The sequence below is a fragment of the Aethalodelphis obliquidens genome, unplaced genomic scaffold (assembly GCF_003676395.1).
Source record: "Aethalodelphis obliquidens isolate GAN/ISIS:26980383/991018 unplaced genomic scaffold, ASM367639v1 scaffold27, whole genome shotgun sequence".
NCBI classification, from domain to species: domain Eukaryota; kingdom Metazoa; phylum Chordata; class Mammalia; order Artiodactyla; family Delphinidae; genus Aethalodelphis; species Aethalodelphis obliquidens.
In genome coordinates, this window is record NW_020837971.1 from 15,287,038 (window position 1) to 15,306,724 (window position 19,687).

The 19,687-nt window shown below is 38.5% G+C and overlaps 1 protein-coding gene across 1 annotated transcript in view; it reads left to right on the plus strand.

Moving 5' to 3' along the window:
- The window catches only part of HECW1 (HECT, C2 and WW domain containing E3 ubiquitin protein ligase 1), a 260,620-nt gene that overhangs the window by 166,764 nt on the left and 74,169 nt on the right, over positions 1–19,687 (plus strand). The window contains exons 13-14 of the mRNA XM_027123988.1: positions 514–699; positions 15,143–15,277. Coding sequence (XP_026979789.1) covers positions 514–699; positions 15,143–15,277 — 321 coding nt within the window. The remainder of the gene's footprint in view (positions 1–513; positions 700–15,142; positions 15,278–19,687) is intronic.

Below are 19,687 nucleotides of genomic sequence, written 5' to 3' on the forward strand. Positions count from 1 at the left end.
CACACACACACACACACACACACACACACACACACACACACACACACGTTTTTACCTAGCAAGGACTGGCAGACCTCTGAAGGTCAGCCCTAAATCCACAGGGAACCTTAACTAATACACCCTGCTATAAAGACAGCTAAGATGGAGCACGGGCGCACCTGTGCAGTCAGAGGAGGCAGCCGGACGGAGAGGAAGGAGATGCTCGGAGAGTCAGAGGGAGACTTGAGAGAGCAGAGCCCTGCTGGGGCGGGAGGAAGGAGGAGGGCAGCTCTGAGATGCAGGGCAGGTCGACAGCGTCCAGGATGCTGAAGCAGCGGTAGAGCCAGACAGCCCGGAGGTCCATGTGTGTTTCCGGGGGGCAGCAAGAGCTCTACACCCCACCCCCAACGCCCAAGGCTCCCAGTAAATCCCTGGGTAGCAATCACATCCCATCCCATCAAGGGGCTCAAAGTACGCTTGGTCTGTGTTTCTCCTAACCCCACTGCCTTCCCCGTCGGCCCCGACCCCTCTCAGAGTGCCTACCGAGTCTTCACCAGTAGCACCTGCCTGAAGCACATGATCCTCAAGGTCCGGCGGGACGCGCGCAACTTTGAACGCTACCAGCACAACCGGGACTTGGTGAATTTCATCAACATGTTTGCGGACACTCGGCTGGAATTGCCCCGGGGCTGGGAGGTCAAAACAGACCAGCAGGGAAAGGTGAGCCTGACTGCAGTGGGGGGCCTTACGGCAAAAGGAGAACACGGGTGAGCGGGCGGTGAGGAGGGAGCGTGGGGAGGACAGGGAAGGCTGTGCCTCAGACGTGCCGTTGGCCACCAGGAAGGAAGGAGGGGTAACGACCCACACCTGGGTTTCTGTCTTGTGATGTGCGGGATGTCTTCAAGCATCCCTGGCTCTGCCCACTGGTGCCAGTAGCACCTCCACCAAGTTGTGACATTGCTGTGTGTTCTCTGGGTGGGGAAGGGGTGGGGTGTTGGCGGTGGGGGGACAGTGTCACGCCCAGTTAAGATCTGGAACTGGTTTTCGGTTTGGAACCTGAAACCAGATTCTGTTCCGTGACCTTTCTATTGTTTTGCCTCCTTAGACAGCTCACTCTCAGGTAATGAAATTATTAGCTAACTGGGAGTGACATTATTAGATTACTCATTGTGATTTCCCTAATAAGCCTTCAGTTATTAAAACAGCCTGGCAAACAGGGACCGGGTGAATTGGGCCCGTGCAATGTTCCTTAACCACCATCAGTCATCTCAGTGCACTTAGAAGACAGGGCCAAACAGTTCACCAAGGAATTGTCCCTGTGTAATCTTTTACAAACTTTGGTAGAGAGAATCCCTCCCTCTTTTAGTGACAAAGGAATCAGAAGTGTTGCCAGCAGACACATGTCTAAGTGGGAAACTGCATCACACAGCTCCTTTCCTCTGTGATGGTGAACGTGCAAAGCCATGGTTCCCCAAAGTGGGTTGATGGGACATCACCGTGCCCTGGGAGCCGGAAATCCCCCCCACAACCATTTTATCGTGCCTAAGAACCTGGGCTCTCTGGAGTATGGGGGGAAAGATTGTGTCCACTAATTAATGCAAGTCCGTCAGTACAATGACTGTCTATGACCAGCTCTGTAGTCGGGGATGAACTGGGCGAGGGGTGCCTCGTGTATGCAAAAAGCCACCACAGCCAGATTTCATTCCCCAGGACTTCCTTGTTTACTGGGTGTTGCCTCCACTGGGAGAATGACAGTGACACATGGTCATTTTCATGGTGTGGTGATAGCTTTCTATGCAAAAGAAACAGGGCAGCTTCCAGAACACTGGACCATCTTCTTCTTCCTCGCTCGGCCAGTCTGCTTCTTTCTTTATTGACATGTTCAGAGTCAACAGCCTTCACTTTTAGTGTGTACTGTGTAGGAAGAGGAGGGCTGGGGCCGAGCTGTCTGGTGTCTTTGAATGCACTGTCATCCCCACGAGGAGGACAAAATGGCCTCTGACTCATCTGTTGTCTTGGAAATCAGAGGAAGGTGGACACGGCCTCCGCCCAGCATCGGTGGAGATTGCATGTGAGCCTCAAGTTGGCTCCAGGGCTGTGCCAAGGAGGATGGTTATCCAAGGGGTGGTGGGGCTTCGGGTGGTGAGACAGGTGAGACCCCGTCTGTGGCAGGCGTGAGATGGAGACGGCCTCTCCTAAGGACTGAACACATAGCAACAAAATAAGAAGGGACCTCTGAAGACCTACTACTACATGAAGGAAACAGAATCTTTATCTTGAGAAAAAGCATATAATTTTCTTCAGAAAATAGAAATGAATATTTTAAAGATAATCTGCTTATCATACACAGAAGGGCACGAGACGGTATGACTTCTGTTGAGCACAAAGAAGCCACACACAGAAAACAATCTGAGAGGAAGCAGACATAAGAAAATAGAACCAGCGTGGGATCTAGCAATCCCACTCTGGGTATTGATCCAAAAGAACTGAAATCAAAATCTCAGAGAGATATCCATACTCCTATGTTCTTTGCAGCATTAATCAAATAGCCAAGATATGGAAACAACCTAAATGTCTGTTGATGGATGAATGGATAAAGAAAATGTGGTGTATACATACAATGGGGTATTATGTAGCCTTAAAAAAGAAGGGGATTCTGACACATGTTCCAACATGGATGAACACGGAAGACATTATGTTAAATGAAATTAGGTAGTCACAGGAGGACAAAAACTGCACTATTCCATTTATACGACAGATCTGCTCAAGCTCATAGAAACAGAGTAGAATGGTGGTTGCCAAGGGATGGGAGCAGGAGGAAGTGGGGAGTTTCTGTTCAATGGGTAGAGAGTCTTTGTTACACAAAATGAATAAGCTCTAGAGATCAGCTATACAATATGGTACCTATAGTTAACAGTACTGTACTATACACTTAAAAATTTGTTGCAGGGACTTCCCTAGTGGCACAGTGGTTAAGAATCCACCTGCCAACGCAGGAGACATGGGTTCGAGCCCTGGTCCGGGAAGATCCCACGTGCCACGGAGCAACTAAGCCCGTGCGCCACAACTTCTGAGGCTGAGCTCTAGAGCCCATGAGTCACAACTTCTGGGTCTGCGTGCCACAACTACTGAAGCCCACACACCTGTGCACCACAACAAGAGAAGCCACCACAATAAGCCTGCGCACCACAGCGAAGACTAGCCCCCGCTCGCCACAACTGAAGAAAGCTCGCGTGCAGCAGTGAAGACCCAACGCAGCCAAAAATAAATAAATAAGTAAATTTAAAAAAAATTTTGTAAGAAACTAAAACTCACGTTAGGTGTTCTTACTACAATTAAAAACAAGAAAAGAAAAGGACGTGGGCTAAATAAATGTTTTAAGATTGCAGGGAACAACAAAATGTAATAGCATAGGGATAAAACAGAGCAGAACTGACACTATGTAAAATCAAATCATTAATATAGAATATGAACATGGAAACAGCCCCCAAAGCACAGGGAAGGCGCCAGATTGCAAACAATGAAGCATAAAGTGAAAAAAAAAAAGTAAAAACCAAAAAAAAGAAAAAATATATATCTCATCTTCTCAGCAAGAACCAGTTTAATATTGACCAATTTAATATTACAAGATCCCTCAAGATCCCTTACCCGTGTGCTCTGCTATATAAGTTACATATTTACTTGATTTACTGTTTTGTCTGTTTCTCCTGGCAGAATTTTAAGCTCCTTGAGAGCAGGGATCTTTGTGTTACTCATTGATGAAACCTCTAAGGGCCTAGAATAGTGCCTGGTACATAGTTGGCCCTCAATAAATCTCTGTTGGATGAATGACTTATAGCTGTTCTTCAAGAAGAAATCAGAATGCAGTAGCAATAAGTAAATATTAAATATATTAAATTGTTCAATATTGAAAATACAACTTTGATCTACAACAAACTGTTCAGGTGGGCAGGTTAATTGGACTCACTGAGTTATAGTAAAATTAATTAAAATAAATTCTATCTCTACACATACTCTGGAATGTCTTTAGAGATTTAAAAAATCTTACCAATATACAGCCATGATAATGTGAACGTTATTTACAAAAGAATTAAAATAAGACAAGCTTCAAACTTCCCATCCATAAAACTAAACTGTAGAAACCCAGAGAGCAATGACTACAGGTTATTGATGAGAAAGGTAGTAGCCCAGTAATCCTATTTCCAGAAAAATTGTTATCACTGAAGTGTGACGACAGTAGGGAAAAAACCTCATGTACAAGACTTCAGAGCTCACCCTACTCTTTTGCCTGCCCTAAGAAAACCATTCTCCAGACGACTCACAAATAAAGCAGAGGAAATCAATAATGGGAAAATCATAGCGTTAAAAACTATGGCGATGGGTATTTAAAATCAATCAAATCCACAAATACAAGTGTAAATAATTGCTTTAAGATTTTAATGCTTTAAAATATATTGGAAAAGGCTCAATAAAATATGGGAAATATGTATAATAAAAATGGAATATGTGTATAAGAACAATCTGGACCAATATCCACAGACCAGAATTAAAAAATAAGGAAACAGGAAGTGGGTTAGTGAACAGGGCAAGGAAAGTTGTGCTAAGTTCCTAGTTGGGTGTAAGGGGGGTCAAAGCGGATAATTTGAAAAACAATGGCTAAATATAGTTATTTGACAAACTTAAAAAGCAACCATTTTACCATTTAAAGCAAGAGTATTCTCTTTTGAATTCCTACAAAAGATAAAATCAAACAAAATACAGTTGATAAAACAAAACGCACAAAAAAATCCACAAGGAAGGAAAGAAAATTAAATTAATAAAATAAAATAACAACAGTAAAGCCAGGCATAACAGTCGTGGCAGCAGGTGGAAATAGGATGAACTTAGTATTCCTAGTAAGAAATAGTATCTCCTTACCAAAAGGAGACTATCAGATTTGATAGCAAACAAACCCAGCTTAAAAAGAAACATACCTAAGAAATGATTCAGAAAGTTTAATAGTAAAAGAATAAATATTTAATATAGTGTGAAAACAGTAACAGAAAAATCAGTGATGGTGTATTAATATCATACAAAGGAGAGTTGAAATTCAGATCATTAAAATGGAGTCAGAGAAAAATTTTATACTAATCAATGGTGCAATTAAAATAAAGATACAATAATCATATACACCTTGTGAACCAAAGAACAACATACATATTATATAAAGAAAACTTTATTTTTCTTTTCTTTTATTTAAATTTAATGCAATCTCTTTCCAAAACCTATGACCTTAATTACATACAATTTTTATCTGTCAAGTGTATCTCAGTAAAGGTGGAAAAATAGAGCTTACATGAATGGGTAAACAAAATGTGTTATATGCATACAATGAAACATTTTTCATCCTTAAAAAGGAATGAAAATCTGACATGCTACAACATGAATTAACCTCGAAAACATTATGCTAAGTTAAATAAGTCAGACACAAAAGGACAAATATTGTATCCCATATGAGGTATCTAAAATAGTATTCATAGAAACAGAAAGTAGAATAGAGGTTACCAGGAAGTGAGGGGAGGAGGGAATGAGGAGTTATTTTTTAATGGAGCCATAGTTTCAGTTTTGAAAAGTGAAAAAATTTAGAAGATGAATAGTGATGATGGCTGCACAACAAAGAGAATGTACTTAATACCATTAAATTGTACACTTAAAAATAATTAAAATGACAAATTTTATATTGTACCACAATTTTTAATAATAATCTTTTATTTTTTTAATTGAAGTATAATTGACTTGCAATATAATATTAGTTTCAGTTGTGATTCAATATTTTTATAGCTTGTACTCCATCTACAGTTATTATAAAATAATGGCTATATTTCCCTGTGTTGTACAATATATCCTTGTTGATTAGTCATTTTATACATAGTAGATTGTATCTCTTAAATCCCTACCCTATCTTGCCCCTCCCCCCCTTCCTTCTCCCCACTGGTAACCACTAGTTCGTTTTCTATATCTGAGAGTCTGTTTCTCCTTTGTTATATTCATTAATTAGTTTTATTTTTTAGATTCCACATATAAGTGATAACATACAGTATTTGTCTTTCTCCGTCTGACTTACTTCACTAAGCATAATAACATATATGTCCATCCATGTTGTTGCAAATGTCAGAATTTCATTCTTTTTTATGGCTTATTAGTATTTCAATCTGTGCGTGTGTGTGTGTGTGTGTGTACACACACACACACACATACATACATACATACATACAGCTCATCGACTTTATCCATTCATCTGTTGATGGACACTTAGATTGCTTCCATATCTTGGCTATTGTAAATAATGCTTCTATGAACACTGCGGTGCATGTATCTTTTGAATTAATGTTTTCATTTTCTTTAGATATATACCCAGGAGTGGAACTGGTGGCTCACATGATAGTTCTATTTTTAATTTTTTTGAGGAACCTCCATTCTGTTTTCACAGTGGCTGCACCAATTTACATTCCCATCAAGAATGTACTAGGACCACTTATTGAAGAGGCTGTCTTTTCTCCACTGTATATTCTTGCCTCCTTTATCAAAGATAAGGTGACCATATGTGTGTGGGTTTATCTCTGCGCTTTCTATCCTGTTCCATTGATCTATATTTCTGGTTTTGTGCCAGTACCATACTGTCTTGATTACTGTAGCTTTGTAGTATAGTCTGAAGTCAGGGAGCCTGATTCCTCCAACTCCGTTTTTCGTTCTCAAGATTGCTTTGGTTATTTGGGGTCTTTTGTGTTTCCATACAAATTGTGAAATTTTTTTTTCTAGTTCTGTGAAAAATGCCAGTGGTAGTTTGATAGGGATTGCATTGAATCTGTAGATTGCTTTGGGTAGTAGAGTCATTTTCACAATGTTGATTCTTCCAATCCAAGAATATGGTATATCTCTCCATCTATTTGTATCATCTTTAATTTCTTTCATCAGTGTCTTATAATTTTCTGCATACAGGTCTTTTGTCTCCTTAGGTAGGTTTATTCCTAGATATTTTATTCTTTTTGTTGCAATGGTAAGTGGGAATGTTTTCTTAATTTCACTTTCAGATTTTTCATCATTAGTGTATAGGAATGCCAGAGATTGCTGTGCATTAATTTTGTATCCTGCTACTTTACCAAATTCATTGATTAGCTCTAGTAGTTTTCTGGTAGCATCTTTGGGATTCTCTGTGATGGGAGACTGGACAGGTACATGTAAAAGTATGAGATTAGAACACTTCCTAACACCATACACAAAAATAAGCTCAAAATGGATTAAAGACCTAAATGTAAGGCCAGAAACTATCAAACTCTTATAGGAAAACATAGGCGGAACACTCTCTGACATAAATCACAGCAAGATCCTTTTTGACCCACCTCCTAGAGAAATGGAAATAAAAACAAAAATAAACAAATGGGACCTAGTGAAACTTAAAAGCTTTTGCACAGCAAAGGAAACCATAAACAAGACCAAAAGGCAACCCTCAGAATGGGAGAAAATATTTGCAAATGAAACAACTGAAAAAGGATTAATCTCCAAAATTTACAAGCAGCTCATGCAGCTCAATAACAAAAAAACAACCCAATCCAAAAATGGGCAGAAGACCTAAATAGACATTTCTCCAAAGATATACAGATTGCCAACAAACACATGAAAGAATGCTCACATCATTAATCATTAGAGAAATGCAAATCAAAACTACAATGAGATATCATCTCACACCAGTCAGAATGGCCATCATCAAAAAATCTAGAAACAATAAATGCTGGAGAGAGTGTGGAGAAAAGGGAACCCTCTTGCACTGCTGGTGGGAATGTGAATAGGTACAGCCACTATGGAGAACAGTATGGAGGTTCCTTAAAAAACTACAAATAGAACTACCATACAACCCAGCAATCCCACTACTGGGCATATACCCTGAGAAAACCATAATTCAAAAAGAGTCATGTACCACAATGTTCATTGCAGCTCTATTTACAATAGCCAGGAGATGGAAGCAACCTAAGTGTCCATCAACAGATGAATAGATAAAGAAGATGTGACACATATATACAATGGAATATTACTCAGCCATAAAAAGAAACGAAATTGGGTTATTTGTAGTGAGGTGGATGGACCTAAAGTCTGTCATACCGAGTGAAGTAAGTCAGAAAGAGAAAAACAAATACCATATGCTAACACATATATATGGAATCTAAGAAAAAAAAAGTCATGAAGAACCTAGGGGTAAGGCGGGAATAAAGGCACAGACCTACTAGAGAATGGACTTGAAGATATGGGGAGGGGGAAGGGTAAGCTGTGACAAAGTGAGAGAGTGGCATGGACATATATACACTACCAAACGTAAAATAGATAGCTAGTGGGAAGCAGCCGCATAGCACAGGGAGATCAGCTTGGTGCTTTTTGACCACCTAGAGGAGTGGGATAGAGAGGGTGGGAGGGAGGAAGATGCAAGAGGGAAGAGATATGGGAACATATGTACATGTATTACTGATTCGCTTTGTTATGAAGCAGAAACCAGCACACCATTGTAAAGCAATTATACTCCAATAAAGATGTTTAAAAAAAAAAAAAAAAAGAATGTCCTAGGGTTTTATTTTCTCCGCATCCTCACCATCATTTGTTGTTTGTAGACTTTTTGAAAATAGCCCTTCTGACAGGGTGAGGTGACATATCTCATTCTGGTTTTGATTTGCATTTTTCTGGTGATTAGCAATGTTGAGCATCTTTTCATGTACCTGTTGACCAACTGTATATCTTCTTTGGAAAAATGTCTACTCAGGTCTTCTGCCCATTTTTTTTTTTCGCGGTACGCAGGCCTCTCACTGCTGTGGCCTCTCCCGTTGCGGAGTACAGGCTCCAGACGCACAGGCTCAGCGGCCATGGCTCACAGGCCCAGCCGCTCTGCGGCATGTGGGATCTTCCCGGACTGGGGCACGAACCCATGTCTTCTGCATCGGCAGGTGGACTCTCAACCACTGCACCACCAGGGAAGCCCCTACTGCCCATTTTTAATCAGGTTCTTTTTTTTTTAATATTGAGTTATATGAACTGTTTATATATTTTGGTTATTAACCTTTATCAGTCATATCATTTGCATGTATTTTTCTCCCATTCAGTAGGTTGTCTTTTTGTCAATGGTTCCCTTTGCTGTCCAAAAGCTTTTAAGTTTAATTAGGTCCCATTTGTTTATTTTTGCTTTTCTTTCTTTTGCCTTGGGAGACAGACCCCAAAAAATATTTGTCCAATTTATGTCAAAGAGTGTTCTGCCTGTGTTCTCTTCTAGGAGTTTTTGGTTTTAGGTCTTACATTTAGGTCTTTAATCCGTTTTGAGTTGATTTCTGTATATGGTTTAGTGAATGTTCTAATTTCATTTTTTTACATGTAGTTGTCCAGTTTTCCCAGCACCTCTTATTGAAGAGACTGTTTTTCCTCCGTTGTATATTCTTGCCTTCTTTGTCGTAAATTAATTGATCATAAGGGCATGGGCTTATTTCTGCATTCTCTATTCTGTTCCATTGATCTGTGTGTCTGTTTTCATGCCAGTACCATGCTGTTTTGATTACTGTAGCTTTGTAGTATTGTCTAAAGTCAGGGAGCATGAAAACTTTGTTCTTTTTTCCTCAAGATTGCTTTTGCAATTTTGGGTCTTTTGTGGTTCCATATAAATTTTAGGATTATTTATTCTAGTTCTGTGGAAAATGTCATAGGTATTTTGAAAGAGGTTGCATTAAATCTGTAGATTGCTTTGAGTAGTATGGAAATTTTAACAATTCTTCCTATCTATGAACACAAGATATCTTTCCATTCCTTTGTATCATCTTCAGTTTCCTTCATCAGTGTTTTATAGTTTTCAGAGTATAGGTCTTTCACTTCCTTGGTTAAGTTTATTCCTAGGTATTTTATTCCAAAAAATTGAAGAGGCAGGAACACTCACAAAATCATTCTCAGAGGCCACTGTTACCCTGATACCAAAACCAGACAAAGACACTATGAAAAAAAGAAAATTACAGGGCAATATCTCTGATGAATGTAGATTAAAAACGCTCAACAAAATACTAACCAATCAAATTCAATAATACCTTAAAAGGATCATATACCATGATCAAGTGGGATTTATTCCAGGAATGCAAGGATGGTTGAACATCCACAAATCAATGGGATATACTACATTAACAAAAGGAAGGATAAAAATCACATGATCATCTCAATAGATGCAGAAAATGCATTTGTCAAAATTCAGCATCCATTTATGATAAAGAACTCTCAACAAAGTTGGTATAGAGGGAACATATCCCAACATAATAAAGGCCATTTATGACAAACATCCACATCATACTGTCACCCACAGCCAACATCATACTCAGTGGTAAAAAACTGAAAGCTTTTCCTCTAAAACCAGGAACAACACAAGGATGCCCACTCTTGCCACCTTTATTTAACATAGTGTTGTAAGTTCTAGCCACAGCAATTAGACGAGGAGAAGAAATAAAAAATATCAAAAATTGGAAGGAAAAAAAGTAAAAGAGTCACTATTTACAGATGGCATAATAGTGTATATAGAAAACCCTAAAGTCTACCAAAAAACTATTAGAACTAATAGAGTTCAGTAAATTTGAAGAATACAAGATTAATATATAGAAATAGGTTGCTTTTCTCTACACTAATAGTGAACTATCAGAAAGAGAAAGAAGAAAATAATCCCATTTAAAATCATACCAAAAAGAATAAAATACCAAGGAATAAATACAATAAAAAAAAGAGCTTACAACATCTTTTCAAGATCTATGGACCATTTTTCTAAGTGATAACATTCTATAACACAAAGAAAACAAAAAAGCAGAAATTACTCAAGTTGCATTCCATGGCCGCAAGCAATAAAGCCCAATTTTAAATAACAAATTTAAAAACCACCATCAGAAACAAAAACTGGGCTAGTTGGAAATTCAAAACAATATTCTATGTGACTATTGGATTTTAAATAAAATTAAGACTTAGAAATCTTTAAGAAGTTATTGAAAATGCAAGAGAGTAGTACTTAATAAAGCATGAGATAAGAAAGCATGTACTCAAAGGGCTAGCAGCACTGGTTTTTATTATCAAAGAAGAAAAATAAATATAAAATATAAGCTTCCAAATCAATGATTTAGAAAAGATAAAAAAGCAACAGTAACTAAAGCAGAAATGTATTTTAATGTTTATTTGAAAAAAATAAAAGGCAGAAGTGTATGAATTAGAAAACAATGTAAGAAGTAAATGTAAGAGTTGTTGTAGAAGAGAGATAAATAGTAAATAAAATCAACAAAATGAGATGTAGCAGGTGCAGGGAAATTTTTAAAAGGAAAAAAGAAAATACATTTCTTTCTTTATTTAACAACTAGTTAAATAAATGTTTGATATCACAGAAAATCTAGAAGAAATGAATAATTTACATATTATATATATATTCATATACATTTGACTTGGTAAATATAAAAAATTGAATAGACTTATAGAATAATTTGGAGAATGTATCAGTGAATGCATTTCCCACTCCCAGATATCTTCATGCTCTACTCCAGACATGGGAAAAAATGGAAACTGCATAGTTTATTTCATGAAGCCATTATAACTTTGCTTATGAAACTAGGCGGAAAGCAAAAACTGTTGCCACAAATTTAGTACATCCATACCATAGAAAAGTAATCAGCAATGAAAAAAAAAGAATGAACTGCTGATACATGTAACAACTTGGATGAATCTCACAGAAATTATATTAAGTGAAAAAAGTCAATCTCAAAAGGTTACATACTGTATGATTCCATTTTTATAGCATTCTTGAGGTGACAAAAATTCAGAAATGGAGAACAGTTATTGGCTAGGGGTCAAGGATGGAATGGGGTAGAGGAATAAGGAAGGGAGGTAAGTGTAATTGGAAAGGGCCCCATGAAGGGTCCTTATGGTGATTGAACTGTTCAGTATCTTGACTGTGGTGGTGGATACATGAACATGATTAAATTGTATAAAACTAAACGTAACAGATGAGTACAAGTAGAACTAGGGAAATCTGAATTTTTAAAAAAACTATACACAAAATTCACTTGAGTTCCAAAAAGCTCATATTTAAAAATGAAGTGTTTGGAATCAAAGTTCTCATGTCATGCATTCATGAATTGTGCTCACAAATTGTTGAGTTGTGTATTATACCTAATACAGTGCCACAGCATGAGCGGTTTAGAGATAAGTAAAACACTGTCCTAGCAGATACAAGTTTATACTCTATTTGGTGAAGACTGTAATTAGCATAACAAAAAATAAATAAATGCTTTTGAAACAAAAATTAAAAACAAATTAAAAAAATTAAAATGAAGTTGAATTTGACAGTATATTAAAAGAATGACCCACCACAATTAAATAGGTTTTCTCCCAAAGATATAAGGGTCATTTACTACTAGTTAATCTATTATCTCTAGTATTTTAACCAATAGTTTATAGGAGGAATTTCAGTTGATCATTTTAAGAAATACTAGAAAAGTACTTGATAAAAATGAAATACACATTTATGTTTTAAAAATAAAACATAGTCTTAGAAAAGTAGGAAAGTAAGTGTGTTTTCATGACAAAATAAAGGCTCCCTTAACATAATGAACCATGTCCTGTTTTACAATTGGACCCTAGTAAGTTTTCCTATCAAAATACAGAACAAGAAGATTGCAGCGGCCGTATCTTATTTAACATTGTTTTGGAAGTTCTTGCATGTATTACAAAAAAAGGAGGTAAAAGGTAAAAGAGCCCTTGTAAAAAAGGAGACAAAATTATCATTATTTGCCAGTTAAAACTATTTTGGAAATTAATAAAATTAATATCAGTTCATCTGGAAAAGTGAAATAAACAGGCAAGAATACCTAAGAAAATTTTGGAAAAGATAAATAATAAGAGGAAACTTGCCCTACAGACATTAATAATTGGAACAGTGAAACTCCCACAGACCATTGGAACAGATAAAATATTCCTGAAACACACCATGGTATTTATAAGAATTTATATTTAATGAAACGATAGGGAATGGGTGATTTAGAAAAATAAGCCCTTGGAGAAAAAAATCCAATTACAACTTCACATCATACCAAAACAAGTTTCCAGAAACAATTAACCCACCAAAAATAAAGCTAGAAAAATATAATTAAGCATTTAACTGACCTCTAGCTAGAGAGAAATAATTGAGAGATTTGTATACATAAGAACCTAAAAAATTCTGTGTATTAAAAAACAAAGCCAACGAAAATCAAAAGCAGTGTGAAGGCACATGAGTAAGCACGTTTAAATTAAAGAAAATCTTAACATCCTAACAACAAAAAAGGGAAAAGGCAAAGTAGACAACACTCCAATGAAGAAATTGACAAATAAACTTAGGAGAAAATGTTTGGCTTCCCTTATAATTCATCATTATTTACCATTCAACATTTCTAAGAGTTCTTTCCAATACTCAGCACTGGCAAAGTCCGTGAAAATGGTTCGTGGACTTTTGGTAAGATGACAAATATGTACGGCTCTTGTGAAGGTAGTTTGTTAATATGGATCAATAAACATAAATGTTATCCTAACTTTTAACCCAGTAATTAACTCACCTTTTAGGAATTTATACTAAAAAATTACCACATATACATATATATAAGGAACCCATTTAACTTTAATTTATAAACTTTGACATATAGTTGAATAATGTCTCCTTTTACTATACACTAATTGAGCTTATACTTACGTGTTTAAAATCTCATGTAAACATGTTGATAAATGTTGGGTTTTTTCCCACTCACATTTCATTCTTATTCAGATTCTTGTATTTTTTTTATCTCACTGGCATCATTTTTTGAGCATCTAACACGGTGTTTCAGGGGACATCATTTCAGTCCCCTCTGTTGTTGGACATACAGCTCTTTTTTGGCTCTATGTGGGAAGCTGTTCTGGGAAATTTTATTACCAGGCACAGATACTAATTCACATGATTAGTATCTGTGAGTATTTTTGATCTCCCTAATGAAACCCACTTCCTGTATGACATTTTATAAAGCTTTTTAAAAGATTGGTTTACAATGAGTCGTGTTTACAGTACTTTAAATCATAAGCTCATATTCCCCAAGAATAATTTCTAAATCTGTATAATATTTCTTGGCCTACTTCTGTCAGGTGACACCTGAACATGTCTAAAACAAGCACTGGTTGAGGTCATTTAAGGCAAAGATATCATTACCAAATATTACACTTTGCTCAGAAGAGAGTATTTGAAAGATTATTTTCTAGTACAGAAGGTTTTGTAAAAGAAAAAAAAAATAAGTATTAACTTTCTGTTTTGTGAAAGGTAACTAATTTTAGTTTTAAAGAATGACTTTTGTCATATACTGGAACTTATACACTAATCAGACATGCCACAAAGATTTATACACAAGAGTGTTCATTGAAGCATTATTATAAAACAGTAAAAAGTCAAGTGTCCAATGATAGAGGGTACTGAAATTAATTACTATGCATTCATCAAACTGAACACCATATAATCAATAAAATTCTGTGTTAAAAGAATACTTAATAACATAGGAAAAGGCTCATAAAATAATAGGTGAAAAAATCTTACGACAAAATTGTAGGTACTGATGTGGGAAGGTATGTATATATTTGTATATTTGCATAGGAAGAGAAAAAAATGGAAAACATTCAGCAAAATATTTTGGCGATTACCTTTAGATTGTAATATTTGGGATGGTTTTAGCTACCTTCTTCCCACGTTTTTATCCTTTTCAAGTTTTTTTCTCCGTGAGACTATGCTAATCCTATAATCAAAAAAAAGAGCATTTATTTAAAAAATAAACAAAATGCTCTACAAATGATTAATTACTAGAATGACTTTTATCCGTGAAAGGCTCTATTTCTCTTATTTTCCATGATAGGTAAGGTGTTATGCTCACTGTTCTGTGACTCCACCGTGTAAAGTGATTATCAGCGACTGGCATTGCTTCTTTGAACTGCTGAGCAAGCAGAAGCAGAGGCACATCTTCCATCTAGTTTTGAGTAGATGAAAAGGAGGGACACACGTAAACATGATGACTGAGCCCTGGAGGGCTCCCAGGTATCACTGGCTTCATTTGGCTGGTTCTCATCCATGTGCTCTTTTCTGGTCTGTCCATAGTCTTTCTTCGTGGACCACAACAGTCGAGCTACCACTTTCATTGACCCCCGAATCCCTCTTCAGAATGGGCGTCTTCCCAACCATCTGACACATCGACAGCACCTCCAGAGACTCCGAAGTTACAGCGCTGGAGAGGTAAACCCCTCTCCCCCTGCCCCACCGTTCACAGGACCATAGACTCTACCTCTGCTGGTGGAGCCAGGATCTAGGGTTGTCTGTTCCTCCAGGAGCTGAGCCATATCCGTATGCTCTTTAGCAGAATGGATGAGGACTCGGGGCACCCACTTTGTGCCCTAGACCCATCTTCAGATTGCCTTCCTTCTGCCTCCCCTTTTGTCCTACACAATCACGCTACTGAAAAATTGATCTAGTTTAAAGGAGACTGAAAATGCATCCCTACACTTATGACTGGAGAGGTGCTTCCTCAGGCCCACTGGTCACATGTAAATTCTTAAAAGACCGTGGAAGTGCTAGGCAGCATATGACTGCATTTAAACTTCTACCTCTCCCTGGATCCTGGAAAAGACTTCAGTAATGCATTCGTGGACTGAAAACTGGGGGAATCAACTGGGCCACATGAATACTCTGTTCCCACCCTACCATCTGCTCTTCCCTGATTTATATTTTCTTTCACTCGACATGATTATCTTCTGCTGGGCCGTGAAAGGCTGCCCCCTTTCTTTTTTTTTTTTTTTTTTAACTTTTTATTTTATATGGAGTATAGTTGATTAACAATGTTGTGTTAGTTTCAGGTGTATAGCAAAGTGATTCAGTTATACATATACATGTATCTATTCTTTTTCAAATTCTTTTCCTATAGCACAGGGAACACTGCTCAATATTACATAACAACCTAAAAGGCTGCCCCCTTTCTTAAACATCAGGTTCCTTGCCTTTCTGAATTCCTGTTTCTATATCCCATACCCTTTCCTGTTCTCCTTTCTCAAACCCAAACTCAAAACATAGCTCTCTTCTATCGCTAATCAGCTCTTCATATTAAAATGAGCAAATCCCTTTATGTCCTCACTGACATTTCCCGAATAGCTACACCTTCTTTTCATACAAACCACCAGGATCTCAGGAGGTGTGGGCTCTGAAAACCATTTCCCATGAAGCAACTTGTAGAGTTAGATTACCATGAGGTTAAAAAAATGAAGAAAGTGGTATAGGAAGCAAAGAAATATATCTATACGGTCCCACAGAGAGTCATTCCAGGGAGAGCCACAGTGGACGTCTCTGGAGAAACAGAAAATAACCATCTACCTGACAGCCTCCAGAGAATAAACAAGAGTCTCAAAGGAAGAGCTTGTTGTTTTAATGAAAGCTTAGTGCACAAAAAGAAAATCTTTACTGGTTTTTCGGGGGACTCATCTGTATACACTGAGAAACGTAACTATTTCCAACCAAGGGTACTCATGGTTTAAGGCCAGTGTGATAAATTGAATTTTTCTTTCATGGAGTCATCTTAAATATCATTGTTTTAGGATGCCTCTGAAAGCATGTTAACTCTTTCTGCATAGACGTAAAATCTGTATGTGACCATGCAGAGAGGGAGTATTATACCTCCCCAAGGGTTTTGTGGGTTTCAGGACGCTTCAGATACCAGGCGCTCAGCGGCAGACACGTTCACAGGCTACAGAAAGCCAGGCCTGCACTTCTCAGCTCAACACGTATAGTCCCCCTCTCTTTTATAACACGTCAGAAATTTCAAGATGTATTGTCTTGATACGATAACAGATAAATTCAAAATTCTGCATCAACTTGAAATATGCCATTTTAATATATTTAAAATGTCCAAGCTCTTTAATATTATTAAGGTAATTTCAGTGTTAACATAGAGTAACTGCATGAGATAAAAGAAGCTCAGTACCGCAGACAGATCCACCACGGTTCATTTTTTTTTAAAGTCAATCACTCAGTGAAAACCCTAAACATATAGATCTGTTACACATATACGAAATTAACCCGAAAATGTAAATATTAGAGCCTTCCTGTTGAAAGAACAAGATTAAGATCGTGAGCATTACTTGCATTCCCTGTTCCAAAACGTTTATTTGATGTGATTGACTAGCCCAAACACAGTCACGTTGAATATCAATATTAATAACAAAATGCCGTCTGAATCAAGCCAAGAAAGTCTAACACATAATGACAAAAGGGTGTCAGTGTGCCTCAGCCATCTGGTTGCCTCCTAATTCATTCAGTCTCCAACTGACTGTCCGTCAGGTTTTTAAACCCCTCTCATCTCTCTGCCCAACCTCTCTCTGCTGGCAGCTTTTCACTGACGCAAGGGAAAACCAAGAAAGCAACCAAGACAGAAGCTGGGAGGCAGAGGATATCTGACCCAGAGGCAGCGCACCAGAGAAAACAGAGACCCAGCCTCTGTGAAAACAAATACCTGGTTCCTCTTACTGTGAGAACGCACAGCCTAGGGACTGAGGAGTCAGGAGGACCTGGGTATAAAAATAGAGAGAGGGGTGTGGCAGAAATGCTAATTGTGTTTGCTGTGCCCCAAACATTGATTAAGTGCATGGCCTGCCATGAGCACTGTGAAATGCAAAGATGTATGAGATACGATCCCTGTCCTGGAGAAATTTGTATTCTATTTTTGAAGCCAGGCCAAAAACACACACAGAGTTAGGTAACAGGAGAAATTAGAATACGACTGAGTGCCAAGAGAGACGTTAGGACAGATGCCACAGTTCAAAGGAGGCCAAGGAAAAGTATCTTTTAAAAGAAGGTACTTGACCTAGACCTAGAAAAATCGGTAAAACCTAGCTAAGTACAAAGACAGAGGAAGGACAGCCCCACAGAGAGCACAGCACAAGCGTCAGTGCCGAGGTGGGATCGAGAAAGGTCTGCAGAAAGACGAGGAATAAATAGTTCACTGTGACCAGAATAGTAAGTTTCCACTTGGTTTTTGTCTTGAATTTTGGAAAGCGTTGAATGCCACGTAGAAGAGCTGGGACTTTTTTATGAGTCCATTGAATGAATTTGAGAAGAATAATATGATGATTTATATGTAAACATGGGCTTTTAGAGATCAGTTCGCCCATTGCTTCTCCAAAGGAGGAGACTACTGACAATTTGGGATGACAGTTCTCGGATGCGTGGACGCATCCCTTCCCATTGCAGGATCTTTTCTCCTGGTCCCATCCATTAAATTTCAGGAATGTCCCCGCCTCACCAGTTACTATGACAACAAAAACAAAACAAAATAGCCCTGAGCATCTCCAAACACTCCTAGATGGTAATTCCACTCCAGTTAAGAATCGTATTTCACAGTCAAGTACACTGAAATATCAAGAGCTCAAGTCACCCAGGGAGTTCAGGACCAAAGTCCAGATTTCCCAACTCCCAGTCCAGTGTAAACTCGTATTTTTAAAGAAGGCAGTGACAGCCAAGAAGAGGCAGAATTGTGGCACAGAGAGATTTGAGAGAGAAAGGCCATGAGAGGCCACTGCCCCAGACCAGGTAGGAGGTGATGAGGCCCTAAGCTGGGGTGATGAAGAGACAGCAAAACCTCAGGGGAGTCGAGGGCCGTGGAGGAGGGGTACCTGGGACTTGGGTTAGCAGCTGGGAGTCCCAGCTGTGGCTTCTCCGCAGAGGTGCTGTGTGCCATTGCGCCTTCCTTCCCTTTCCGGGGCCTCAGTTTCCCCGTCTGCATCTGGAGACAAGGGGACTGGATGGCCACTAAAGCCCCTTCCAGCTCTGTGGTTCTTAGAGTCTGCGAGGCTTGACCCACAGTCCCAAAAACAGCTCACAGGTAAGATGAGCAGGAAAGCCAGGTGGGGAGGCTGGTAGGTGTGCCTTTAGGTACGTTGATGACGAGTATGGAAACAGCAGGAGAGCCGATTAGAAATGACAGCTAAGCAGTCGGAAATATGAGACTCAGGAATATCAGGGAACTGTTTCCATAATCTGCGATTTTTCTGTGTCACCTCTCATGGGCAATGGGGAATTCACTATAGATGTTTCTTAGACCTCAACTTTAGGAACCAGTTTTTTCTTCTGTTCACCTTTGTGAGCCATTTTTTGAGTGTTGCCCAGGGGTTGATCTTTTTTAGCCATTGCATTTAAGGATGGAATTAAAATCAGTGTCTAGGAACTTCCCTGGAGGTCCAGTGGTTGGGACTCCGCACTTCCACTGCAGGGGGCGTGGGCTCGATCCCTGGTCGGGGAACTAGGACCCCGACATGCCGTGCGGCGAGGCAAAAAACAAAATCAATTTCTATATTCAAGATCCTAAATGGTAAAAATTGCCCTCAAAACCCCAACAATAGGTTATTAATAGAGACACTGCTCAACATCTTTTGAATTAGCCTTTACCTCACCTGAAAATTGTTCAGGCCATTTCCTGAAAGCAGTTGTCAGGAATATTTGATTTTATGCATAAAAAGATCATTATTTGACACTTTAACATGCATTTTTTTTTTTTTTTTTTTTTTTTTGGTCCGGGCATTTCTTTGCCTTTTTTTCCCCTGCGCTTAGGGCTAATTCGGGAGGGGTCGGCCGGCGTGGCTATTAATACGGCCCCACCCGCCC